This window comes from Zerene cesonia, chromosome 11 (genome assembly GCF_012273895.1).
Source record: "Zerene cesonia ecotype Mississippi chromosome 11, Zerene_cesonia_1.1, whole genome shotgun sequence".
NCBI lineage: Eukaryota > Metazoa > Arthropoda > Insecta > Lepidoptera > Pieridae > Zerene > Zerene cesonia.
The window spans coordinates 1203676-1224722 of NC_052112.1; the positions used below are offsets into that span (position 1 = coordinate 1203676).

The window sequence follows — 21047 nt, forward strand, 5'->3', positions numbered from 1 at the left end:
ACACTTTTTAATATATTATTATATAAGCAAAGTAGGATTTTTTAATATGAATAAATCCGTTTTAAAGGTTTCATGACCGTAGGGAGAAAAATAAAAGGTATAACCAGTTCACAGTTGCACATTGTTACCTTAACGAAATAAATGTTATACTGAACCCTAGCAATACTAAAGTCTAGTTATCTAGCGTCTGTTCACAAGTTACTCGATTCTATACAATGACCTGTTTATGAAATTATTTGTAAATATTTTATATCGTACCGTAATGTTATTAGAAATACGCTTGTAATGAATTGTATCTCATAATTTTGTTTAGTAATTAACAGAAAATATAAATTATTGAATTTGTATAGAGTGGTTTTATTTTAAACCAATCCTCTAATTTGTATCTGCACGCTTGTCCGGTCTCAAACTCCGACTTATCGATTTTTGAAGTCCGACGTTCTCACCACTGAGCCACCCCTGTTTTTTTTGGCTGGCTCATCTCTGTCAAAATTATGACGCAAAAGCGCTTCTTAACAAAGTTTAATTGAACAAATGAAAAGTATCACGGAGCGAAACATATCTTTAATAATGTATTTACAGTAAGGTTGTGGAGAACCCTTATGTCCTTTGCGTCTTCATATTATGCCATATTCAACAATTCTATAAAAGAAAAATAAACCGCTTTAGGCAAAGAAATAATACAAATGCGTATAACAAAAATACTTTTATTACAAAATATGTTTTTACAATCTTGATTTCTGACTTTAACTCACTTAGAACGAAGGTAACAGATGCTGGATGAACTATCGAATAAAATCACGTATTTTTAATTAACTAAAGTTGAGCAGCTCTGCAATACATTTTATTCGATACTTCCTTATCCATATAAACCTTTACATTTCTCTACAATATGCACACAAAAACAAATTTAATGCATATCTAGCTATTATGTATCATAACCGTTTTTAAAACAACTTAAGAACACAAGAAATTTATTAACAAAATTACTGCAGATAATTTAATAAATTGGTCATAGAGAAATTTTAATAAAACTCTTAGCTTAGTTGCTGTCTCGTCATAGAATAAAATTTTTTACAACTCGATTGCAATTTTTTCCTTCCGTCCTTTTAATGATAATTTAGATTTTGACAAATCAACGTTCCGAATTTCCCCAAAAACACAATAATTATGACAAAATTAGGTCTTATACATAATTTTTGCTTCTGTCTTTTACATAATTTTTGCTTGTCTTAATACATAATTTAGATTTTGAAAAATTAACGTTGTTTTACATAAAAAACACGATAAACGTAGCAAAATTCGGTTTCATACAAATCTGTCAATTTTCGATACATTGTAAATAACAACATAAGCATATGCTACTGTCAGCGGGGCGCGGGCGAGTGCTTGTTCTGTTTCTGCTGCTCGAGGAGTCGCTCGAGCGGCGAGCCGGGACCCGACCACAGCGACTAAACATAAAATACACATAACATTTATTTAAAAGCCTTAATTGCAACAAAAACCTATTTAAAATCCGTTCGGTAGTCGGTACCTGCGTGGGCAAGAGCTGCGCGGGCGCAGAGTCGGGCGCTCCGCTGAACAACGAGTACGTGTTGCCGTCCGCCGGCGCTTCGCCCCCCGCCTGTACCTGCGCACAATTATAGTTCACATGACGAATCACATCAATAAAAAATAAATATAGTTAAAAAACTAAAAAAAAAACGCTCTAATGATCGAACCACCTATTTGTCTCACTTGCACTCACATAGTATACGAAAGGAAATTATTCACTCCTTACGATCCTTATCAGAACAATAAGATAAACTCGTGAAATTATTGTATTGTCACCGATCCTTGATAAGTGTACAAAGCTTGAATTAAATCGATCTGTTCAAAATGGTCCATAATCGAGTCTAAAGTAGTCAGTTATATAGAAACGCATGCGATTTTGGTCACTTAAACAACTGGATGTTTTTTCATCGAAACGCTGCATTATTTCACTTGAAAAAAGCAGTTCATTTAAAGATGCTTTATAAATCGCATCTATAGAACAATTCCAAATAAACTATCGCATTTATAATATTAGTACGGTGTTTTTTAATACAAGAGAGACCAAAGACTCACCCTCATATTGTCCAAAGGATTCATTCCAGCCATATCTTGATTGAACGCCTCATTGAAACCCAGGCCCCTCGACACGTCCAGGGAATTGGAAAAGTTAAGTCCCATTGGCTCTTTGCTATTCGAGAAAGGCTTGTCCAGCATCTGCACTGACTGGTAACCGAACTTCCCGAATTGAGGGTACATCGAGGAATCGTAACCCACTGGGTTGTAAGTCAGGCTGTTGAGAGAGTTAAAGTTGGGCGAGTTAACTAAATTCTGAAGGGATAGTTGCGGTTGCCCAATATTCGACTGCAGATAATTGGGAACCAGGTTATCTGTCTTCGGAAGGTTTGGCGCGTTTTGGCCCATATTGAGTGGGTTTTGAGCCAGGCCCTGTAGGCTCTGAGCGGGCATTTGGTTGAACGCTACGTTCTGGTAGGGGTTGTTGGAAGGCAGCTGTGAGTAGAAGTTAGGCACGTTGGGCATGTTGAGTGGGGGCGCGGAAAAGTTCGAATTAAAGGTCGGCTGTTCTGGTTTCCACCAGGACATCGGCTGCTGGTAGTTCTGCTCCGGGGTCGGCCAGTTCTGCCGCTGCGGGAATGTGTTCGCCTTGAAGTTCTCATCTCTGAACTTGTTATCGGTCTGGTTCTCTTGCGCCGCTTGCCAATATCTGTACTGGTTGGCGAATCGCGGCGGTAGATCGTTCAAGAAATTCTTCTTATCCCCGGACACTTGGTAATTTTGGTTCGCAAATTTGTGCCCATCTTGGAACATGTCTTGGCGCGAATTCTGCTTCTGTAGCGCCGCAGTTCTGACGTCGATCTCCTTCGGGTTGACCACTGGGAGTCTTATTCCCTGATTACTGGGACTTTGATAGCTGGGGTTGTAACTGATTCCCGCGTTTTGTATGCCATAGTTTTTCTGGTAACTCATTCTCTGCGCGTCGTTGTAGTTTTGCGGCATATTCCATGGAGTTTCTTGTCGTTTCTGCTGATTCTGGTTGGTTTGAAGCGGTTTCGGCTCTTTCTTCTCTTCTTTTTCTGTTTTCTTGTCCGGTTCGGCGTTTACGAGGTGGGGGTAACCGGCGGACTTGTCTTTTAAAGACAGAATGCCTCCAGTCTTCCTCCCGACGGGGAGGTTAGCGAGAGACTTGATCGCTTTCGGTTGGATCACTTTTGGTTTATCGTCTTTCGATTCATTGGCGTCGCTCGTGGAGTCCGGTGTGGGGGGTGGAGTTACGAATTTAACCTGCAACGAATAAGTTCCAATTTGAACTATACGTTGTTATGATAACATTGAAAAAAAAGTGAAAGAAAGAAAAACATTTATTTTGACACATACACACACAACAGATCATAACTGAAAACAACAGCATACAATAAATATAAATATATATAATAAAATTAAAAAAGAAGAGAGAAAAAAAAATATACGGCTAGACTTAACATTTATGTGTGGCTGCGTGTGCCAAAAAGGGATACCACTCAGTTTAAAAAGTGTAGTTTAAAGAGTGTGTTATTGTATTATTACATATTTTTAAGTGTCCAATGTATAATTCTATGAAATAGATATATAAGTCCGAAATGTCCGGCAAGCTATTTAAATAAAAACTTCAAAACGTTTGCCTAATTTTTAGCATTTCCATGATCATTCCACAATAATTAGGTATGAAAAGTCACATAATACTAAAACTGATCAGAATAATACACGTGTACGTACGTATATCTAGAAACATTTCACAACATGAACGATTAATCTTTTATTACATGATTCATATCATTTACAAATAGTTTAATGGATGTTATCATACATATGAACCTTCTTCTCAAAAAACCCATCAAAATCCGTCGAGCAGTTCTGAAGATCCAAGCGTACATACACACTAACATACAGACAGACGCGGGAGGCATGTTTTGCTTCACAATAGCAGAGTTTTTTTTTTTATGTCACAGTCGGCAATGGAGCTGGTGGGACGCCTGATGGTAAGCGCTAGCACCGCCCATGAACATTTGTAGAGGCGTAAAGTCGATTACAGACCTAACGCCCCTACAAATGGATTGCCGACTTTAAATTGGGAAGGGATTAAGAAAGGATTGGCGAGAGGAATAAAGGAAAGGACTGGGAAGGGGAAGGAAAAGGAGCATGGGCCTCCGGCTCTCCCACTCACCGAACGAAACACAGCAGAATGCTATTTCACGCCGGTCTTCTGTGGGGGTGTGGTACTTCCCCGGTGCGAGCTGGCCCAATTCGTGCCGAAGCGTGCTCGACTACTACATATAAAGAAGCTAGTGTTCCTTTAGACCTGTTTATTAGTCTCCTCCTGCTTGCGCATGATGGCCGCCATGGCGATGTTGACGCGCGGCTTGCGGCACTCCCGCTTGTCCTCCGCTCTGGCGCCGTCGCCGCTCTCGGCCTCCTGTCGCCGGGAAACGGTTCGCGTTCAATTTGAGGTTATGTTGCGTTTTGTTAGCTGGGAGACACTTTTTTTTTTTTTTTTACAACTACAGCCGGAGGGGTTACTGTTTGTATGATGTGTTGACGTGCGTAGTAAGAACGTGTTATTTCAAACGCATCGGCTACTTTTAATGTGAACCATGGGTTTTTCATAAAAAAATCATTGAATGTATAACGTTAATAAAATTGGATAATTTTAATAACAAAAAAAAGTATCTTGTTATATTAATTTTTAATTGTATCCCATACATCCATTATCCCATCCCATACAAACTGAACTATAAACAAAACATCCATCATTTACACCTCATGCCATAGAACCCAGCCCCAGCCCCACCCCCACTGCCCTAAGCATACCATAGTGGGCGAGGTGTTGGTGGCGAGCGCCCTCTCCTCCCGCGCGCGCTCCAGCGAGCCCTGCGGCTTCAGGATGCCCACGCGCTTCTCACGAACTGCGGAAATTATAAAATAAATAAATATAAAGGTTTGGGACTGATCTGATCAACGCACAGCCCAAACTGCTGGACCGATCGGGCCGAAATATGACATGCTGATAGCCGATTTGACGTAGGAAGAGGATAAGAAAGCACTCATCGAAGGGGAGAATTATTATAGACTAATATATAAAAAAAAACCAGTTGAATTGAGATCCACCTACGTTTTTGAGAAGCTGGGTGAAAATTCAGACCTAGGAGACCAGATTGTATACTTTCAGACAGTAAAAGCTTTCGAGAGACGGCCGATTTCGGCTATCAAAACGGAAAATCCCTCAAAAAAAAATAGTCCAACATTCTGACCCAATCATTACCTAACCTTGAATATTATATCAACATAATTATTTTTCTTACAAAATTTCTTATCTCACCCTTTTCTCTAAAATCAGCCTCCGATATAATGACGGGCGGCGGAGGGCCGGGGGGCGGCGCCTCCGCGGGCTGCGGCTGCGGCTCCGCCTGCGCCATGGACAACGACTCCAGCGCCCGCGTCAGCTGCTCCCCGCCCACCTCGCTCGCCGTGAACACTATGGTGTCTTCCTCCTCCCTGCGATCAATTGAAAATTATTTTATCACATATATGAGTGGCTCGATTTGATAAAGATCTATCATTTTGATAACTGTAATACTAGTAAATATAAATATTAATCACGATAACAATAAATGTTACATTAACTACTCCGTTCCAGGTTCGTCCATGTTGAATTTGAATGAATTTTCGAAATCGATGCACCAATTCACGAGATAAGCGCGTCCTAGCAAACGAATATACAAATCCTTCAGTTTTGTATTGATTATCAGTACAAATGTAATGCATCTATGTTTGGCAATTATAGATAAACATTCTAGTTTAAATAATGATAATATATTAAATTATTTCATTTACATTTACGTCTAATTTAAATCGATTCTTAATATTATAAAGCTGAAAAGTTTGTTTGTGTGCACGCGCTAATCTCAGGAACTACTGTTCCGTTTTGAATATTTCTTTCAGTTTTAAATAGCTCATTTATTGAGTAAGGCTTTAAGCTATATGTGCACCACGGGCGAAGCCGGGACGGATGGCTAATTAATAAAGCGAAAAAACAAAGTATATCATACAAAAAAAAATATATATATATAAACAATAATAAAAATGCAAAAAAAAAGCAACGCAATTCCACAATAGCTGTCTACTCACGTGTAGGCGAGCTGCTCGGCGAACAGCTCGGCGAGCCGCTTGCCGAGAGCGAGCAGGCGGCGCGCGCGCACGCGCTGCTCCAGCTCCGGCTCGCCCACCAGGCTCAGGCTGCTCGCGTCCGCGCTGCGGGTAACCACAACACCACGTCACCACGTTACCATCTTGTTAGCCAGCGAGCTAGCTTCCACCCGCGGCTTCGTCCGCAGGCTCAATGGAAATTTTCATGGGTATGGCATGTTACACGGGGGCATATAGCCATGTAAGCTAACCCATATAGGAATTGTTACTCGCTTACTTCCGCCAACGAGTATTCCCAATTCCCGGAGTAAAAAATTGGCAAGTAAGCGAACCAGATACGAAATGATGCAAAAAAATCGCTACGTTGCGACGAACGCACAGACACACAGTTCAGCATTTATTATATGGGTAAGGATTTAAGACACATTATATTATAAATGCAATTTAAATATCCGACGGCGAGAAAAAAACTTGAATTCTGAATTTAATTGAATTCTGCTCGACTTACTTGGCCTCTAAGAAGATCTAATAAATACGGTTAGGAATGCATAAGGTGCGTGTTATATAAAATCTTAGCATGTTATGCAAAATATATAAAATCCTTTTAAAATCGTTCCCCATAATATCAATAGCCTATCCTGTTCCTGAGATCAGCGCGGTATAAAACTGAAAAGTTTGTTTGGTTGAACGCGCTCATCTCAGGAACTACTGGTCGATTTGAATTTTTTTTTCCTATCGAGACCTGCTGCGTACGCTGCGAGTTAGCGTTAGCCCAAAGGAACTTTTCCACGCGGGCAAAGTCACGGGAAAAAGCTAGTACATATATATGCATCCTCACCCGGTGTCCTCATCGGGCTGAACATCGGGCAGGTCGCGCCAGGCGTCGTGGCCGGCGAACTTCAGCCCCTTGAGGGCGCCCTCCAGCGGCACGAAGCCGTTCAGCTCCTCGTCCTCCGGGAGGGGGACCAGCTCGACTGGAACAAACATGGAAATAAAAAATAAATAAATAAAAATGGATGAATCCAGTTAAAATATATTCATAGCCTTATTGAAATAAATTGGCCTAAGATTTCACAACTTAGACAATTCATGTTATACCAAATAGATGTCTTTGAAACAACCCGTGGTAAATGTTAAAAGTGTGTTGTGACAATTCAAAAGTGCTTCTTTAAGAAGTTTAATTGAAAAAAGAAATATACGAGTTTGAGTTTAAATAATAGACATTCACATTTATATAAATACTAGCATACCCGGCCAGGTGTTGCTGTGGCTGAGTAATAATTAAAAATATTAAGATAATAAATTTATGGGGTAATTCATCGAAATAAAAACCATCCTATATCTTAAGTTGGACCAAATTACACATAAAATGCCAAATTTCATCAAAATCGGCTGAGTTGGTGAAGACTTCATTAGGAACATACATCATGCCGCTGCATTTCTATATATTAACATGTGTTAACATGCTCTAGTGATCTACTATTAGACTAAATAAGTAGAAATAAGAGGATTCACTCACACTTATCGTCCCTCGGCGAGGCGGTCTCGGCCAGCTTATTGAAGACATGCGCGAGCGCAGCCCAGATCTGCGGCCTGGCCTTCCACGCGCCCGTCTTCGCCACCTTCGGGTTGCACACTACCCACTGGAGGAATATCTTCACTGTGAATGGAAAATTTATATTTTAACATTTTTTTTTTAATTGTAAAGGGGAAGCTATTGTATTTTTGTGTTTTTATATGTTTGTAACGTTTCCACGTAAAACTGATGGACTGATTTCGAAAATTATTTATGTTAAAATTTATAGCTTTGCTAATACGAGTATAATGAGTCTTGTGACTATGTGTATAGTGGTCAAAGTACAATTGAAATCAAATTGACCGCCGGCTAGAGGAAGGACAGTACAGTCGCGAACAAACGCCACTCTACTGCGTTACATACATATAGTCTTCTCTGTCCCAGTGTACCCTTAAACAAAACAAAAAGTACATACGAGTGGGTAACGCTCTTTCCGGCCCTTCAGCTGTATACGCAGGCAGAAGTAGAGCAAGTACAGTCGCGGCCGCAAGTGAACCCGCCAACTGTGCGGCTGTCTTCTATCTACAAGGTGTTTTGTGCATGAATGTACCCTAATACAAAACAAAAAGTACATACGAGTGGGTAACGCTCTTTCCGGCGGCCGTTCAGCTGTATACGCGGGCAGGAGGAGGGCGAGTACAGTCGCGGCCGCAAGCGAGGCCGCCAGCTGCGCGGCGGCCGCCTCGCCCTCGCTGAGCGCGCTCGTCTCCAGCGTGAGGTCTTCTGTTGTTGAATGTACTATCCAGATTATGACGCACGCCATCTGTCAAATGTCGGTTCGTTACATGGGATTCGACATTTTCAACCGACTTCCAAAAAAGGTGGAGGTTATCTATACGACTATTGCTTTTTTCCTGTGTACTTTTTACTGGGTGAACCGATTTATACGATTCTTTTTTATTTAAATTCTGGCGCCTCCCATACGGTCCCAATTAAATTTGGTCTAGTTCTGACAACTTCATGGCGATTTAGTATTTTGTTAAGAGTAATTACTTTTTACTATTGAAATTTTATTTAACACTAGCTGCACCCCGCGGTAAGTCCGTATCCCGTAGGAATATCGGGATAAAAAGTTGTCTATATGTTATTCCAGTTGTCCAGCTGTCTAAGTACCAAAATTCATAGCAATCGGTTCAGGAGTTTTTGTGTGAAAGAGTAACAAACACACACACATCCTTACAAACTTTCGCATTTATAATATTAGTGGGAAATAGGATAGTATAGTAGGAAGTAGGATAGTAGGATAGGATAGGAAGAATAGGATATGTAGTCAGTGGATCACTTAAGAATTGTACTCGATGATTTAATGTTAATAAATATGTTTTATTTTATTTGATATCTTACCTTTATAAGTGTTAGAGAATCAAAGCTATCGGTAGCAATTAATGGCGACAAAGAAGAGTTCAATGTATTTACAAGCTCTGAAGCGCTTTCCAGTCTGAAAGGAAAGAAAAAACAAAAAAAAACTATATTTTTTATTCTAACCTATGTTAAATTTTACTATATTCTTATCCTATAGCAAGCTTTTAAAAGTAAAAACATTAAATGTTAAAAAAAAATCACAATGTGACACCAGTTATTTCTCAACCGATATCAGAAAGTGGATATTTTCTTAGCTTGTTACCCCAGAACTTTTAGTGAACCAATTTGATGATGTTTTTTCATTCATGCCTCCCGTATGGTGCCATCCAAATTTAGTCTAGTTCTGATAATTTGATGATTGTTTAGTTAAAAAAAAGTTTTTTTTTTTATAAAAGAAAGCGGACAAACGAACAAGTGGTGCGCCCATTATCGAGCGATCACCACTGCCCATGAGCCCTCAGAAGAGTCCCTGTGTTGCCGGCCCTTTAAGGAAGAGGTAGATATATATTTATTTTAATTATTCCGGTTAAAGTTGGTTAAAAATCAAGTTACATTCCGTTACGGCACAAGGGTTTAATTATTTTCTTTTATCTATGACTAGTTGTTCACCCCGGCTTCGCCAGTAATACCTACTTATGTAGCTTCCATATAATATTTGTCCCGTCTCCAATCTCACGCGGGATACTCACTGGTCCACCGTATGCAAGTAGTGCAGGGCGCGCAGCAGCTCTCCCACGTACGCGTGCGAGTCGAGGCGGGACTTGCTGATTATCAGGCTCTTGCTCTCCGTCAGGCCAGTCAGCACCGGCAGCGGGCTGGTGTCCTTGCCGTCGCGGCTGGATATTACTCATTATGTATGAGGCCCTGAGGTTTCCTTTTCCCCTTCCTTCTGTCCAGTTGCCAATCCCTCCCTTATACCTTAAAGCGGGCAACGCATTCGCAGATACCAGTCTGCGAATGTTCATGGGCGGTGGTGATCGCTTGCCATCAGGCGAACCAGCTCAGTTGCCCGCTTTGACATAAAAAAAGGTATGTGGAGTGCCGGGACTAGGGGACTAGTGGGGACATGGGACAGGTGAAATACATCTGTTCCACTGATCGATTATCTTAATGATCAAGTAGGTGCGTAGACAGGACAGGTAGGTTAGCCTTCTATGTCCTGCTAGACTGTGACAATGTTTGTATTTTGTGAGCCCCCACCAGGAATCAAACTCAGTACCCCACGATTCTACACTCACGCATTAACCACTGTACCAAGAAGTTTATGGTGGGAAATTGGTATTTCAGAAAAAAATCTCTTAATATATAAAACAATGGTGACAGCTTGACTGATCTATCAACGCACGGCCCAAAATGTTGACTCGATCTGGCTGAAATTCGACATGCAGAGCCAATATTCATGGGTGATCGCTTACCATCAGGCGAACCACCAGCTCAATGGGCCGCTAAATAGAAAGTCCAAATTTACATAGCAGTCGAGTGATATAGAAGCGGACTCACCAGGCGGCGGCGGCGGCGGCGAGCGTGCGCGCGAGGTTGGCGGGCGCGGGCGGGAAGGGCGCGCGCACGAGCAGCGAGCGCACGTGCCAGTACACCGCCGCCAGCCGCCGCCCGCGCCGCCACGCCACCAGCGCCAGCTGCCGGACGCGCACACGCACACGTCACTTGTGTTACCAACTAGCTTTCGCCCGCGGTGTCGCACGCGTTTTTAATAGATGTTATTATGCGTATAAAACTTCCGTTTTAATCACTTTGCGTGACGAGGAAGGTTTGTTTTTCTAGGTTATTTGCGTTTCTTTTGCGTCGTAAAGGTACGGATTTGATATGATTTTGTGTTCGGTTAGGGGGCTGGAGAGTGCTATGGGTTACATTTTTTGGGATGAAACATCTCGTTCCTATGGAAGTTTCCTTTAGTTACGTGGGTGACGTCGCGAGCGGACAGTTAGTTTATAACAATATTTAATAGGTTTTGAAAAAGTATACCAAATTGTTCTATACAGTGTGACTAGCACAACTTTGTCCACGGAGACAGAAAAAGAAGACAGTATGAGTTTTTATCCCTCTCCCAGCTTTTCGCCCGCGCCTTCATCCAAGAAGTCAAAGGAAATAATCATAGACAGTCGGGTATTTTCCCATATCGTTCCCTCATCCCCGTGGGATTTTCCGAATAAATGCTATCCTGTCATTTTCATGGTCACAAATTATCTCTGTGCTATTTTTTATCTGAATCAGTCCAGTGCTTTACACACAAGACAGAGTTACTTTTATAATATTAGCAGAAATGAAGCAAATGTAATTAAAATTTCACATAAAATCGCAACAGTACAAAAGGTATTAGCCACAAACGCACAATATCAAACCGAACCTGATTGTACGGCTGGCCGGAATGCGCGGACACGGCGAGCGCGTGCCTGTAGAACGTGTGCGCGACCCGCAGCTGCTGCCTGTAGCGCGCCAGGTCGCCCAGGTGCACGAGGCAGTGCTGGCACGCGTACCTCGCGGCCGCCGCCCCGGCGCTGCTGCTGAGTGGCAGGCCTCCAGCGGCTGGCTCCCAGCCTTCCACCGCTCCGACGAGAGACGCGCGCCGGCTGAGTGATGCAATTGGCTTGATTATGACAAGTTATGAAATAAATGTGAGAGTCGAGCAAGCTGGTGCACGTATTGGGACAGCTCACACCGGGGAAGGTGCCAAACCTCCACAGAAAAGCACAAAGTTCGAAGCTAACAGCATAAATGCTACCGTGCTGCGTCGATGAATGGGGGGAACCAGAGGCCCTTTTCATTTTCTTCACCCTTCCCAGTCCATTCCTTCTTTCCAGTCGTCAATCCTTTCCTTTTCCCTGACCCCTTAAAAAGCGGGCAGCGCATTAGCAGAGGCACTAATGATAAGTTTACATTGAAATCTCATTGTAACAACATAATGCTAACACTCTCTATTATTTGATGTCAAAATTATATGACATCAGTTCTAAACTGACTGATATTCTACACGCAGTATTACCATTGTGTCATATTAGATGACAATGTTGTGATGAGGTAGATTTTTTGTTTCTTAAATTATATACCCAAACAAACTTGCTAGCCAACTGACAAAAAGGACGTATCAAAAACGTCTTAAAAGGAAAGACATAATTTAAATGTGTCACTTGAAGAGCAGATGTCCTCATTGGAAGGCTCGCTCTACATGTCCTACTTTGCCAGGCAACACATCCGCTTACAGCGAATACCGCTGATTGCAGATTTATAAAATAAAAAAAAAAAAAATTATATAAGGATGGAACTGATATCTTTAAAACATGTTACTCTATAACCTAGCCGAGATATCCGTCTTGAACCGTTAATTGATGTATACCTATAAACATACTTTGACCTAAATGTACTTAGCTCTAAGGTTAGGTTAAGTAGTTGATTAAATAAACAAATATGCATTTGAATTACTAACCGAAATGGTAAATCAAGTTTGTAGGTGGTGCAAATTTGATGGAGCAAGCACAGGTAGAAACCAGCTGCTGCCTGCAGCACCCAAGATAGCATTGCTTGGGCCTCACTGCGTTGGGCATTCTAAAATATGAAATGAATTTTTTGAGTGGTACATGTGTTGCAGAAAATAAATTCAATCTTTTTTTTTATACAAAGTAAGGGTTGGTGCTTTAAATAGATATTTCCTACATACACAGCCCTACTTAGATATATTTTTTCAGTTTTGCACATAATTTTTATCATAATTAAAAAAAAAAAGGCTAGAGTAGAAAGTATCTATGAAGCTAGAACTGCTTTAAATCAATATACTTTTACTTAAATGGATTATGGCTTAATGGATATTTCAGAATTTCTAAAAATTGCAAGTGGGTGTGTATGAAATAAACAGTTAGTATACTAAAGCCAACAACAATGTGGGAAGAAATCGAGTAGACATATATATGTACATTACTAAATAGTCTGTATATTAAGATCCATAAAAAAGTCAATTGGAAACTTTCAAGACAAGTAACAGACACTCATATAATATGTAGATGCCAATACTACCTTCCTATCTTTAGATATGGCTTGTAAAGCCTCAATTTGCTGCTTAAATCCAACATTCCAAAGATCTTGCTCCACTTTCTTTTCCAAAGCATAATCTAGGTCTAAGGTCAACACTTTTTGGTATGCCTGAAATTGGAAAAAGAAAATAATACTTTGCAAAAAACATTTGTTTTCCAACTTGAATACACTTCGAGTTTGTAAATAGAGGATTTATTATGATAAATACCTTCTGTAATTGCTGCTGATTAGCCCAGAGGCTTCGATCTTGTAACATAGAAATTCCACTATTACATTTTATCACTTTCTGTTTCAAATCATCTGCTTCCCTGAAAAATGATCATTTTAATGAATGCTGATGTATATTAAGAGACGTCAGAAAATTATATGTAAAAACATAAACATTTTACTGTCCAAGAATATCAAGACAAGAAAATGTAACATGTATGATAACACAAATAATTAAATAATTTCAAAACAACACGACTAACCTTAGTACTTGAGCGGCAGCATTTAAGACCATTTTGAGCAGAGGCGAAGCGCCTCAGCATTTGTCATAGCATTTGGAAATAAATCCTTAATTATGATCTACGCTAGCCTAAAGGAGAAAAGAAAATTTCTAAAAACAATAATCCATGTAGAATCAAATAAAATTCTCCATTGTATTGTCATATGTCAAAAACAATGGAATGATTTGTGACATTTCAGATTTAACTGATGATTTTGACAGTTTACTAAAGAGTTATCGGTACCTGTTTTATATCTTTAAATGAGGTTTTATAATATTCGTTTTATTTTAAAGAATACCTACTTTACATATTATAAATAAAAATTTCTTAAAGCAAATAGCACATAACCCATACAATTAACATAAATAATTATATAAAAAATTAAATTTTATCCTCATTTTTGTTATTAAAACAAATTACAAACTCGTAATGCAGAACGATATAAATTCACAAAAAATTACAATAGCTGCTGTTTGTGTTTAGCTCCCATATCCTAATTAAAGGTTTGTATGATTTTAATGCATTGCCTCAGATTAAGTAGGTAGGTGTACTTAGGGTTGGGTTAGCAAATAATTAACCTTTCCTTCTTAACATATTATAAGACCTAAACTTAATTTGAATATGACAACTGGGCAGGCACCAGCTTTAAAAAAAAAATCATAAAAATCGGTTCACCCAGTAAAGAGTTACGAGAGTAACAACAACAAAAAATACAAGTCAGTTGAAAATTAAACAAAGTTAACACTTGAGAAACTGTTATTTTGATAAGGCCGTTAAATAAATTAGTATTGGGAAAGTAGATAGACAATACTCATATATGTATATATATAATCTATAGTCAATACTTAAGTAGGTAAAGGGGCACAGCATAGTTTTAGGGCCTGTGGACACTATGCTTTTAAACGCTCCGTAGATGGTGCGATTTTATCCAACAGCTTAATTTGTCGTCGTATTTATCGATACTACACGAGCGGCACCGGTGCGTCTATATCGATAGAGTGCGTTAGTACAGCATTTGTATCGATTTTGATGGCTAGCGCGTGCGCTATCCCTAGGGGCGGGGTTTCCCCTGCAACGAGAGAAGTGTGAATCTACGTTTGTTTATTTAATGCGCCGCTGGGCTTTGAACGAAAAAAATGGAGCCTTTCAATGCAGAAAACTTCATAACTGACAAATTCAAAACCATTGACTGCCAATATTGTGTTCAATGGATTGTCATTAATTTTATATCATACTTGCGGTCCGCTACGGCTTTGACCGTGGTACGTTCTTCTCTACCTATGAACCTTCTTTGTGCCTTAACTAAAAATAGTAAAAAAAATTTAGGGACTTACGCTTAGCAACACATAGAAAAAAAGAATAAAATGAAATGAATAAAAGAAAAAAGACGAAGAAGCAGCAGATTATGTTAGGGTGGAATTTTGTAATGCCAATAAATCAAATTAAGGAAAATCATGTCATTCTGCAATTTTTAATATTTATAATTTATTGATATTTTTAACCAATTTCCAAATGCGAATGGGGTTCTCAATTCAACTGCAATTTTTTCTTTTCAACTGATTAGCGGAATTGTTTTGGTGCAATAAAGCATTTTTTTTTAATTTCACCCCTTTTGGATACTATTGCATTACCCTGAGCTCGCTGAAGTCAGCAACCTTTTTTGTAAAAATTTAAATATATATTTCAAAATGGATGAGAAAATAAAACATTAAAATGTGCATATTTTATATAAAACTTTATATTATATAAGATATATGACAGAATAACTTCTCATAACTTTGTGCTTACATTCTAAAATCCAATAAAAAAAAAACAAATCACAGCAGTTCAACATACAGAGATTAATTATTATTATCTACTATATCAATTCCCTTTATAACCTTATGACACCAGATATTTGCACAATTCACGCACTAATGCTGCATTATGAAGCTCTTCAAAAATACTATTATCTAGTGTCGACATATTTTTCTTAATAAACAAAAGAGACCCGGTCTTTAGGGCCTGAGAATTGTAAGAATCTGCAACAGCCAACATTTCTAGAGCATTGTCTATGGACAGTTGCTGTATTAAAGCATGTTCGGACAGTTCCCTCAAGCCTTCAAGGTTGAATCGATCAGCCAGAATTAACATGTTAAAGAAATTAATATCGTCGAGGTTCTTTAACGTTCCTGTATAAATAAAAGTAAGGAGATGCTGAAGATCCTCTTTTCCAACTTCGATCAACTTGACCCATCCATTTTTGGTCTCTGCAGTGTCTTCTTTCAGCATTGCTCGGAATACCTCACTGTGGGCTGTTAATAGAAGCTTATGAACTTGAAACTTTTCACCATCTTCAGACTCTATTACGAAATCGGCCCCAATTGGATCATCCAGCAGCGAACCAAAATCAAGTACTTGTTTAGGTCTATCCACGGTTGTCTTACCTTCGTCTTCGAAAAATGATATTGTTATAAACAACTGTTTGCCTTTCATCAGGTCTAACTCAAACTTTTCAAAGCAGAAGGTTGTTAAATATTTCTGAGATGACTCTTGCACTTTATCAAACTGAAGTTTAGACAAATTTGATGATAGAAATGCAATATTTTTCTCCTTATCAAACGATAAGCTGTTTGAGTTACTTATCTGTACGTTAATTGATCCTTCTTGCTTATTTGTCATGAAGATGTGAACAAGGTATAAGTCTGCAACCTGTTCAGTTTTAAAAATAAACCAAAAATCAGGAATGTCATGAATATAAGTCCCACCAATGTCATAGAAATTGGGTCGATGACATTTTTCATATATAGCGTCTAGACATAAATACTTGGCTTCAGATGTTTGACATGGTTGGTGACCATGTATGACATAGTTATCCTGAAAAAAAAATTAATGCAATAAATTATCGATTCCTAGGTGAAATCATACAATTTTACAATGCTTTTATGAGTTTCATTGATAAAAAAAAGGTATATTATTATATTTACCATCACAAAATCCAATTTGTTTTTTTCCATAGCTAAATTTTATAAATGTCTCCGCCAGACGCGCAGATGTTCCGAGTTTGTGAAAAATTAGGAAATTGGATTATATTCAATATCCTAAATGACAAAGTAAGTTCATGAGTCCTATGACTCACAGGACCGGTGATTACGTTATCGATAAACTAAAGCAATAGGAAATCCAACAGGAAAATATTATGTATGTGATTATAGGAAATTACACTATGTGAAAACAAATTGATTTGTTTAAACAAACTCAAAACAGCTATAACTGAAACACTATAACTTTTTATTTTTATCCTAGAGCTTAAAATTTAACTTAAAAACCTTTATAATTATTTAGCAAATAAAAATATCTAAATGTCAAATGACAATTGATTATTGACACGAACGTCAAACTCAAAAGTAAGATGTACTTCATCTGTACCTATTCCGTAAAATGCAAACGTCAAACACCACTGATAATATAATGAACTAGCTGCGCCCCGCGGTTTCACCCGCGTAAGTCCGTATCCCGTAGGAATATCGGGATAAAAAATAGATGTTGGCCGATTCTCAGACCTACCCAATATGCTTACTAAATTTCAGAGGAATCGGTCAAGCCGTTTCGGAGGAGTATGGCAACGAAAACTGTGACACGAGAATTTTATAATATAATGAATATAATACTATACGTCCAAATAAAGCAAAGGTTTGGATGTATTCAGCTTCGTACGAATAATTCAAAGGTCGGACGGTCATCATCATATCATATTTGAATACGCTGATTAGTGTATTCATTATTATTATTATTTTCTGTTGTATTGTAGATGCATTATAATATCTAGGTGTACAAGAGATGTTTATTTTATTACTATCTTTGAAATTTTGTTTTATGACTATGCACTCGCTTTCCTACCATTTGGGAAAACTGATAAACCGTCTTTTCTTTGGCATTTCTTCATTGTGTCCCGAGCTGTACAACATGGCGTATATAGTTCGGGCTTGTACCTCCAGCATATTGCTCCTTGATCATCTATATGATTAAACTATCTAAACTCCTCTATGAATGTTTTATGGATTATTATTATTTAACCAATATGGTATAATAGCTCTAGTGAGCAGTCTAAGCCTATTACCCATCCTATAATGTTTTTAATTATTCTAATTTCTCACTCACACATATTTTTAAATGTTTTAAAACGTAAAATATCCATTAAATTAAACAAATATTAATTCAATACATGTTTATTATTCTTAACAGTATAAGAAATTTAATAAATATCTCTGATACATTTGGTCTTTGACCACAATGATAGTAAAACAGTAATAAAATTTTGAGATTATTATACTATAGACATTCAAGTACGTACAGTAGCAAGTAGATTAATCTGGAGATTAGAAATTGTTGTTTGAATTTGAAATAGGTCAAGTAAATGTCTTTATACTATAAATATAATATATTTAGTAATAAATTTACAATTTTATTTGGACATCAATTTCTATTCACTCAACAAAATTAACATATTTTGCTACTGACTTCAAATTGGCACTTATCATTAAACAAACATCATGATTTATGTATAATTTTCGAAGTAAATATGTTCAAAGAGTTTTTTAGTTAACATTATATCATTCAGATTCTTCCAAGCTTCAGTCTCGAGTACTTCAGGGTTTTCCTTGACAAATCTGAACACTTGTTTTTCAACATCTTTCAAATTATACTTTTGTGATAATTTGGCTATATCCAAAGCGTTCTGCACAGTTATCTGATCTCTTATTGCTTGTTCCACTAGCGTAAAAAGTTTCTTTAATTCAAATTTCTGAACCAACTTAAGCAACATCACTTTGTCATATTTATTTATTTCGTTAATGTTTCCAGTGTATAAGTATTCTATGAGGAGCTCCATTTCTTGATCGGTTATATCGAAAAACATAGTGTTGGTGTTTGTCTTTTTAATCATATCCTTTAGAACAGTGCTGTGTGTGCATAGTACTATTTTGTGAGCATCATATTGTTTATGGCTTGCGGTTTCTAAGATGAAATCTGTATTCTCTTTCTTCAGTACACTTCCAATGTTATGTCTGGCCTGTATTCTTTCTACGATTTCATTATTTAGCGTGAAACTAGAACATATGTCGATCTTTATTGGTATGATGAGTATTTTCTTTTTCAGTTGTTCTATATCACTTTTGTTGAATACAAACGTTTTTATATATTGGGTATCGTCACATTTAGACGATTTGAACGTTTTCCAAGTCAGCTCTTCAGTAAGAAATAAATAATTATCACATTTCACTTCGGATTTGAGTGTATTCGATCTGCTGATACCCAAGGAGAAGAAGCCAACATTTCTCTGGCAAACAAACAAATTTAACAAAAAGTTGTCCCCAGGGCAAACAGATGTTGTCATGAAGAACCATAAATCAGATTTCCTGTCTGTATAGGTCCCCCCGATATCATATTCATCACATTTTTCAAATTTGTAACTCAATTCAAATATACACAATTTTTCAGCGCTATTTGATTCACATTCATTGATGCAAGATACCGCTGTACTTTGAAACTGCAAATAATAATGGAATATTATTAAACAATCAAAACTAATAATGTAAAGATGAAGCATTCGTGTATTTATATTTAAACGATTGTAAACTAATATTATTATACAAAACCGACTGTACTGATTTAAATAATTATTTCACCATTAGGAAGCTACATCTTCATTAAGTGACAGGTTATATGTATATAACATGAGCGAAGCTGGGGCAGTCCACTAAGTCACAATATGCGTAAAATTTAATAATTATAATTTAAATAAATAACAGAATAACTAACACTTAAATTACTTAAAGAAACGGATTTATAAAAATACAAAATTATATGACCAAGATATCACAAAAACAAATACGATTGAGCCATAGTTACGTTTTGTGTTTATTACAATATAATTACTATATTGCACATACCTCTATTGGCTTTTTTTGGTCCAATGCTAATTCTAACATTCTTCTTTCCTGTGAAACTTCATTAGGAATCATTTCGATATCTTCATCCATTTTCCTCAACCCCTAAAAAACCCGGTAATCAATGAGTAATCTATATGTGACATCACTATTTTTATTATCAAACAATAATAATATTTATACACGTTCGTTTAATAACATCGATTGACATACATACCTCAAAAATATTCAATGTAAATACTTCCAACTAAAGATAGTTGTTTTTATACCTTTCTAGTTGTCAATAAACACTTTTAGTTGCTATAAAAATTTTACTTAGAATTTAAATTCCGCATTGACACAAAATCACCATTGACTAATCTTCACCTATCGAGTATCGACAAATTGATTTTTGACATAAGTGACATTGCAACCTCATAAAGATGTGTTCAATAAACGGACCATATTCACAGCGTTTAGGACTCGCTTTATGGATGCGACTTAAAACGGAAAACGGATTTTCAAATTATCTACGAATGGATTCGAGATCCATTCCATAGTAATAAATATTGTGGCTTTATTCCTTGTTCCTTGTGTGTTATATATTCCGTGCACTGTTCATTCAAAGGCAAAATAATATCTGAATACAAGAAACTATAAGTTCGAAAGAAAAATTGGTGTGAAGATCTGTGATAACGGAAAATTCTATTTTAGTTTTAGAAATCAATACTTTATTATCTCGAAATCCGCTAAAAAATATTCCAGTAAAATATGGGGCTATTTATATAATGCAAATATGAATATTTAAATAAGTTACGTTTAAGGTAACTTAATGCAAGTACACCTTTCTAAATGCTCTTCTAATTAGGCTTCTCAATGATTCAGTTACTAACCATCCTAGTTCCAAATTGAGAATTCTAGCTAGAATGCGATTGCACTAAATAAATTCAGTTACTTAATTCAGTGTAGTGTAATAAGCACATTATCTGAGGCGAGAGAGATTACTACAATTGAGATATCGTATTTCGTTATTTCATCCTGCCATATACAGCAAAAGGGCCTTCGGCTCCCCCCGTCACGTGTGGTACTTCCCCGTTGGGAGCCTCCCGAAGTGTGCTAAATTCGTTATTTTCTTACAAACTAGATTAATTAAATTGTTTACCTTTTTTGAAGGTTTTTATTGTAATCTTAAATTTTTAACTTAGTTCATAGCTATAACATTAAATTGTTTTAAAAGTAAACGTAACGAAATGTAGTTAAAACAAATAAACAATGTAACCGATATCGTTAATTTTTTGCTCGGTTAATAAGACACTTTATCAGAACTCTATTAAAATTATTTCATAAATAGGATTACACATTTAATATAAAAAAAAAAACTTAGAACACAATATTTAAATTTTGGTTTCCTGGGAATTCCAGGTTCTTTGACAATAGTCT

The 21047-nt window shown here is 37.4% G+C and overlaps 3 protein-coding genes across 3 annotated transcripts; all 3 read right to left on the minus strand.

Annotated features, from left to right (window-relative positions):
- Positions 1–691: 691 nt before the first annotated feature.
- LOC119830125 (protein SMG7-like) lies at positions 692–13872 on the minus strand. The gene is made up of 18 exons (XM_038352993.1): positions 13684–13872; positions 13422–13521; positions 13196–13321; positions 12612–12730; positions 11535–11757; positions 10670–10806; positions 9859–10005; positions 9152–9245; positions 8384–8570; positions 7751–7891; positions 7070–7205; positions 6214–6336; positions 5405–5580; positions 4897–4991; positions 4388–4501; positions 2107–3333; positions 1535–1630; positions 692–1451 (listed from the first exon to the last, which is right to left on the minus strand). Exons 1-18 carry the CDS (start codon positions 13713–13715, stop codon positions 1368–1370), a joined length of 3357 nt encoding a protein of 1118 aa, XP_038208921.1. The 5' UTR covers positions 13716–13872; the 3' UTR covers positions 692–1367.
- A 1547-nt stretch (positions 13873–15419) lies between these two features.
- On the minus strand, positions 15420–17013 carry LOC119830370 (ARMADILLO BTB ARABIDOPSIS PROTEIN 1-like). Its single transcript, XM_038353361.1, has 2 exons — positions 16668–17013; positions 15420–16557 (listed from the first exon to the last, which is right to left on the minus strand). Exons 1-2 carry the CDS (start codon positions 16695–16697, stop codon positions 15583–15585), a joined length of 1005 nt encoding a protein of 334 aa, XP_038209289.1. The 5' UTR covers positions 16698–17013; the 3' UTR covers positions 15420–15582.
- An 889-nt stretch (positions 17014–17902) lies between these two features.
- Positions 17903–20020, minus strand: LOC119830301. The gene is made up of 3 exons (XM_038353261.1): positions 19846–20020; positions 19632–19733; positions 17903–19228 (listed from the first exon to the last, which is right to left on the minus strand). The coding sequence occupies exons 2-3, from the start codon at positions 19719–19721 to the stop codon at positions 18239–18241; spliced, it is 1080 nt and encodes a 359-aa protein (XP_038209189.1). The 5' UTR covers positions 19722–19733; positions 19846–20020; the 3' UTR covers positions 17903–18238.
- Between the last annotated feature and the right edge of the window lie 1027 nt (positions 20021–21047).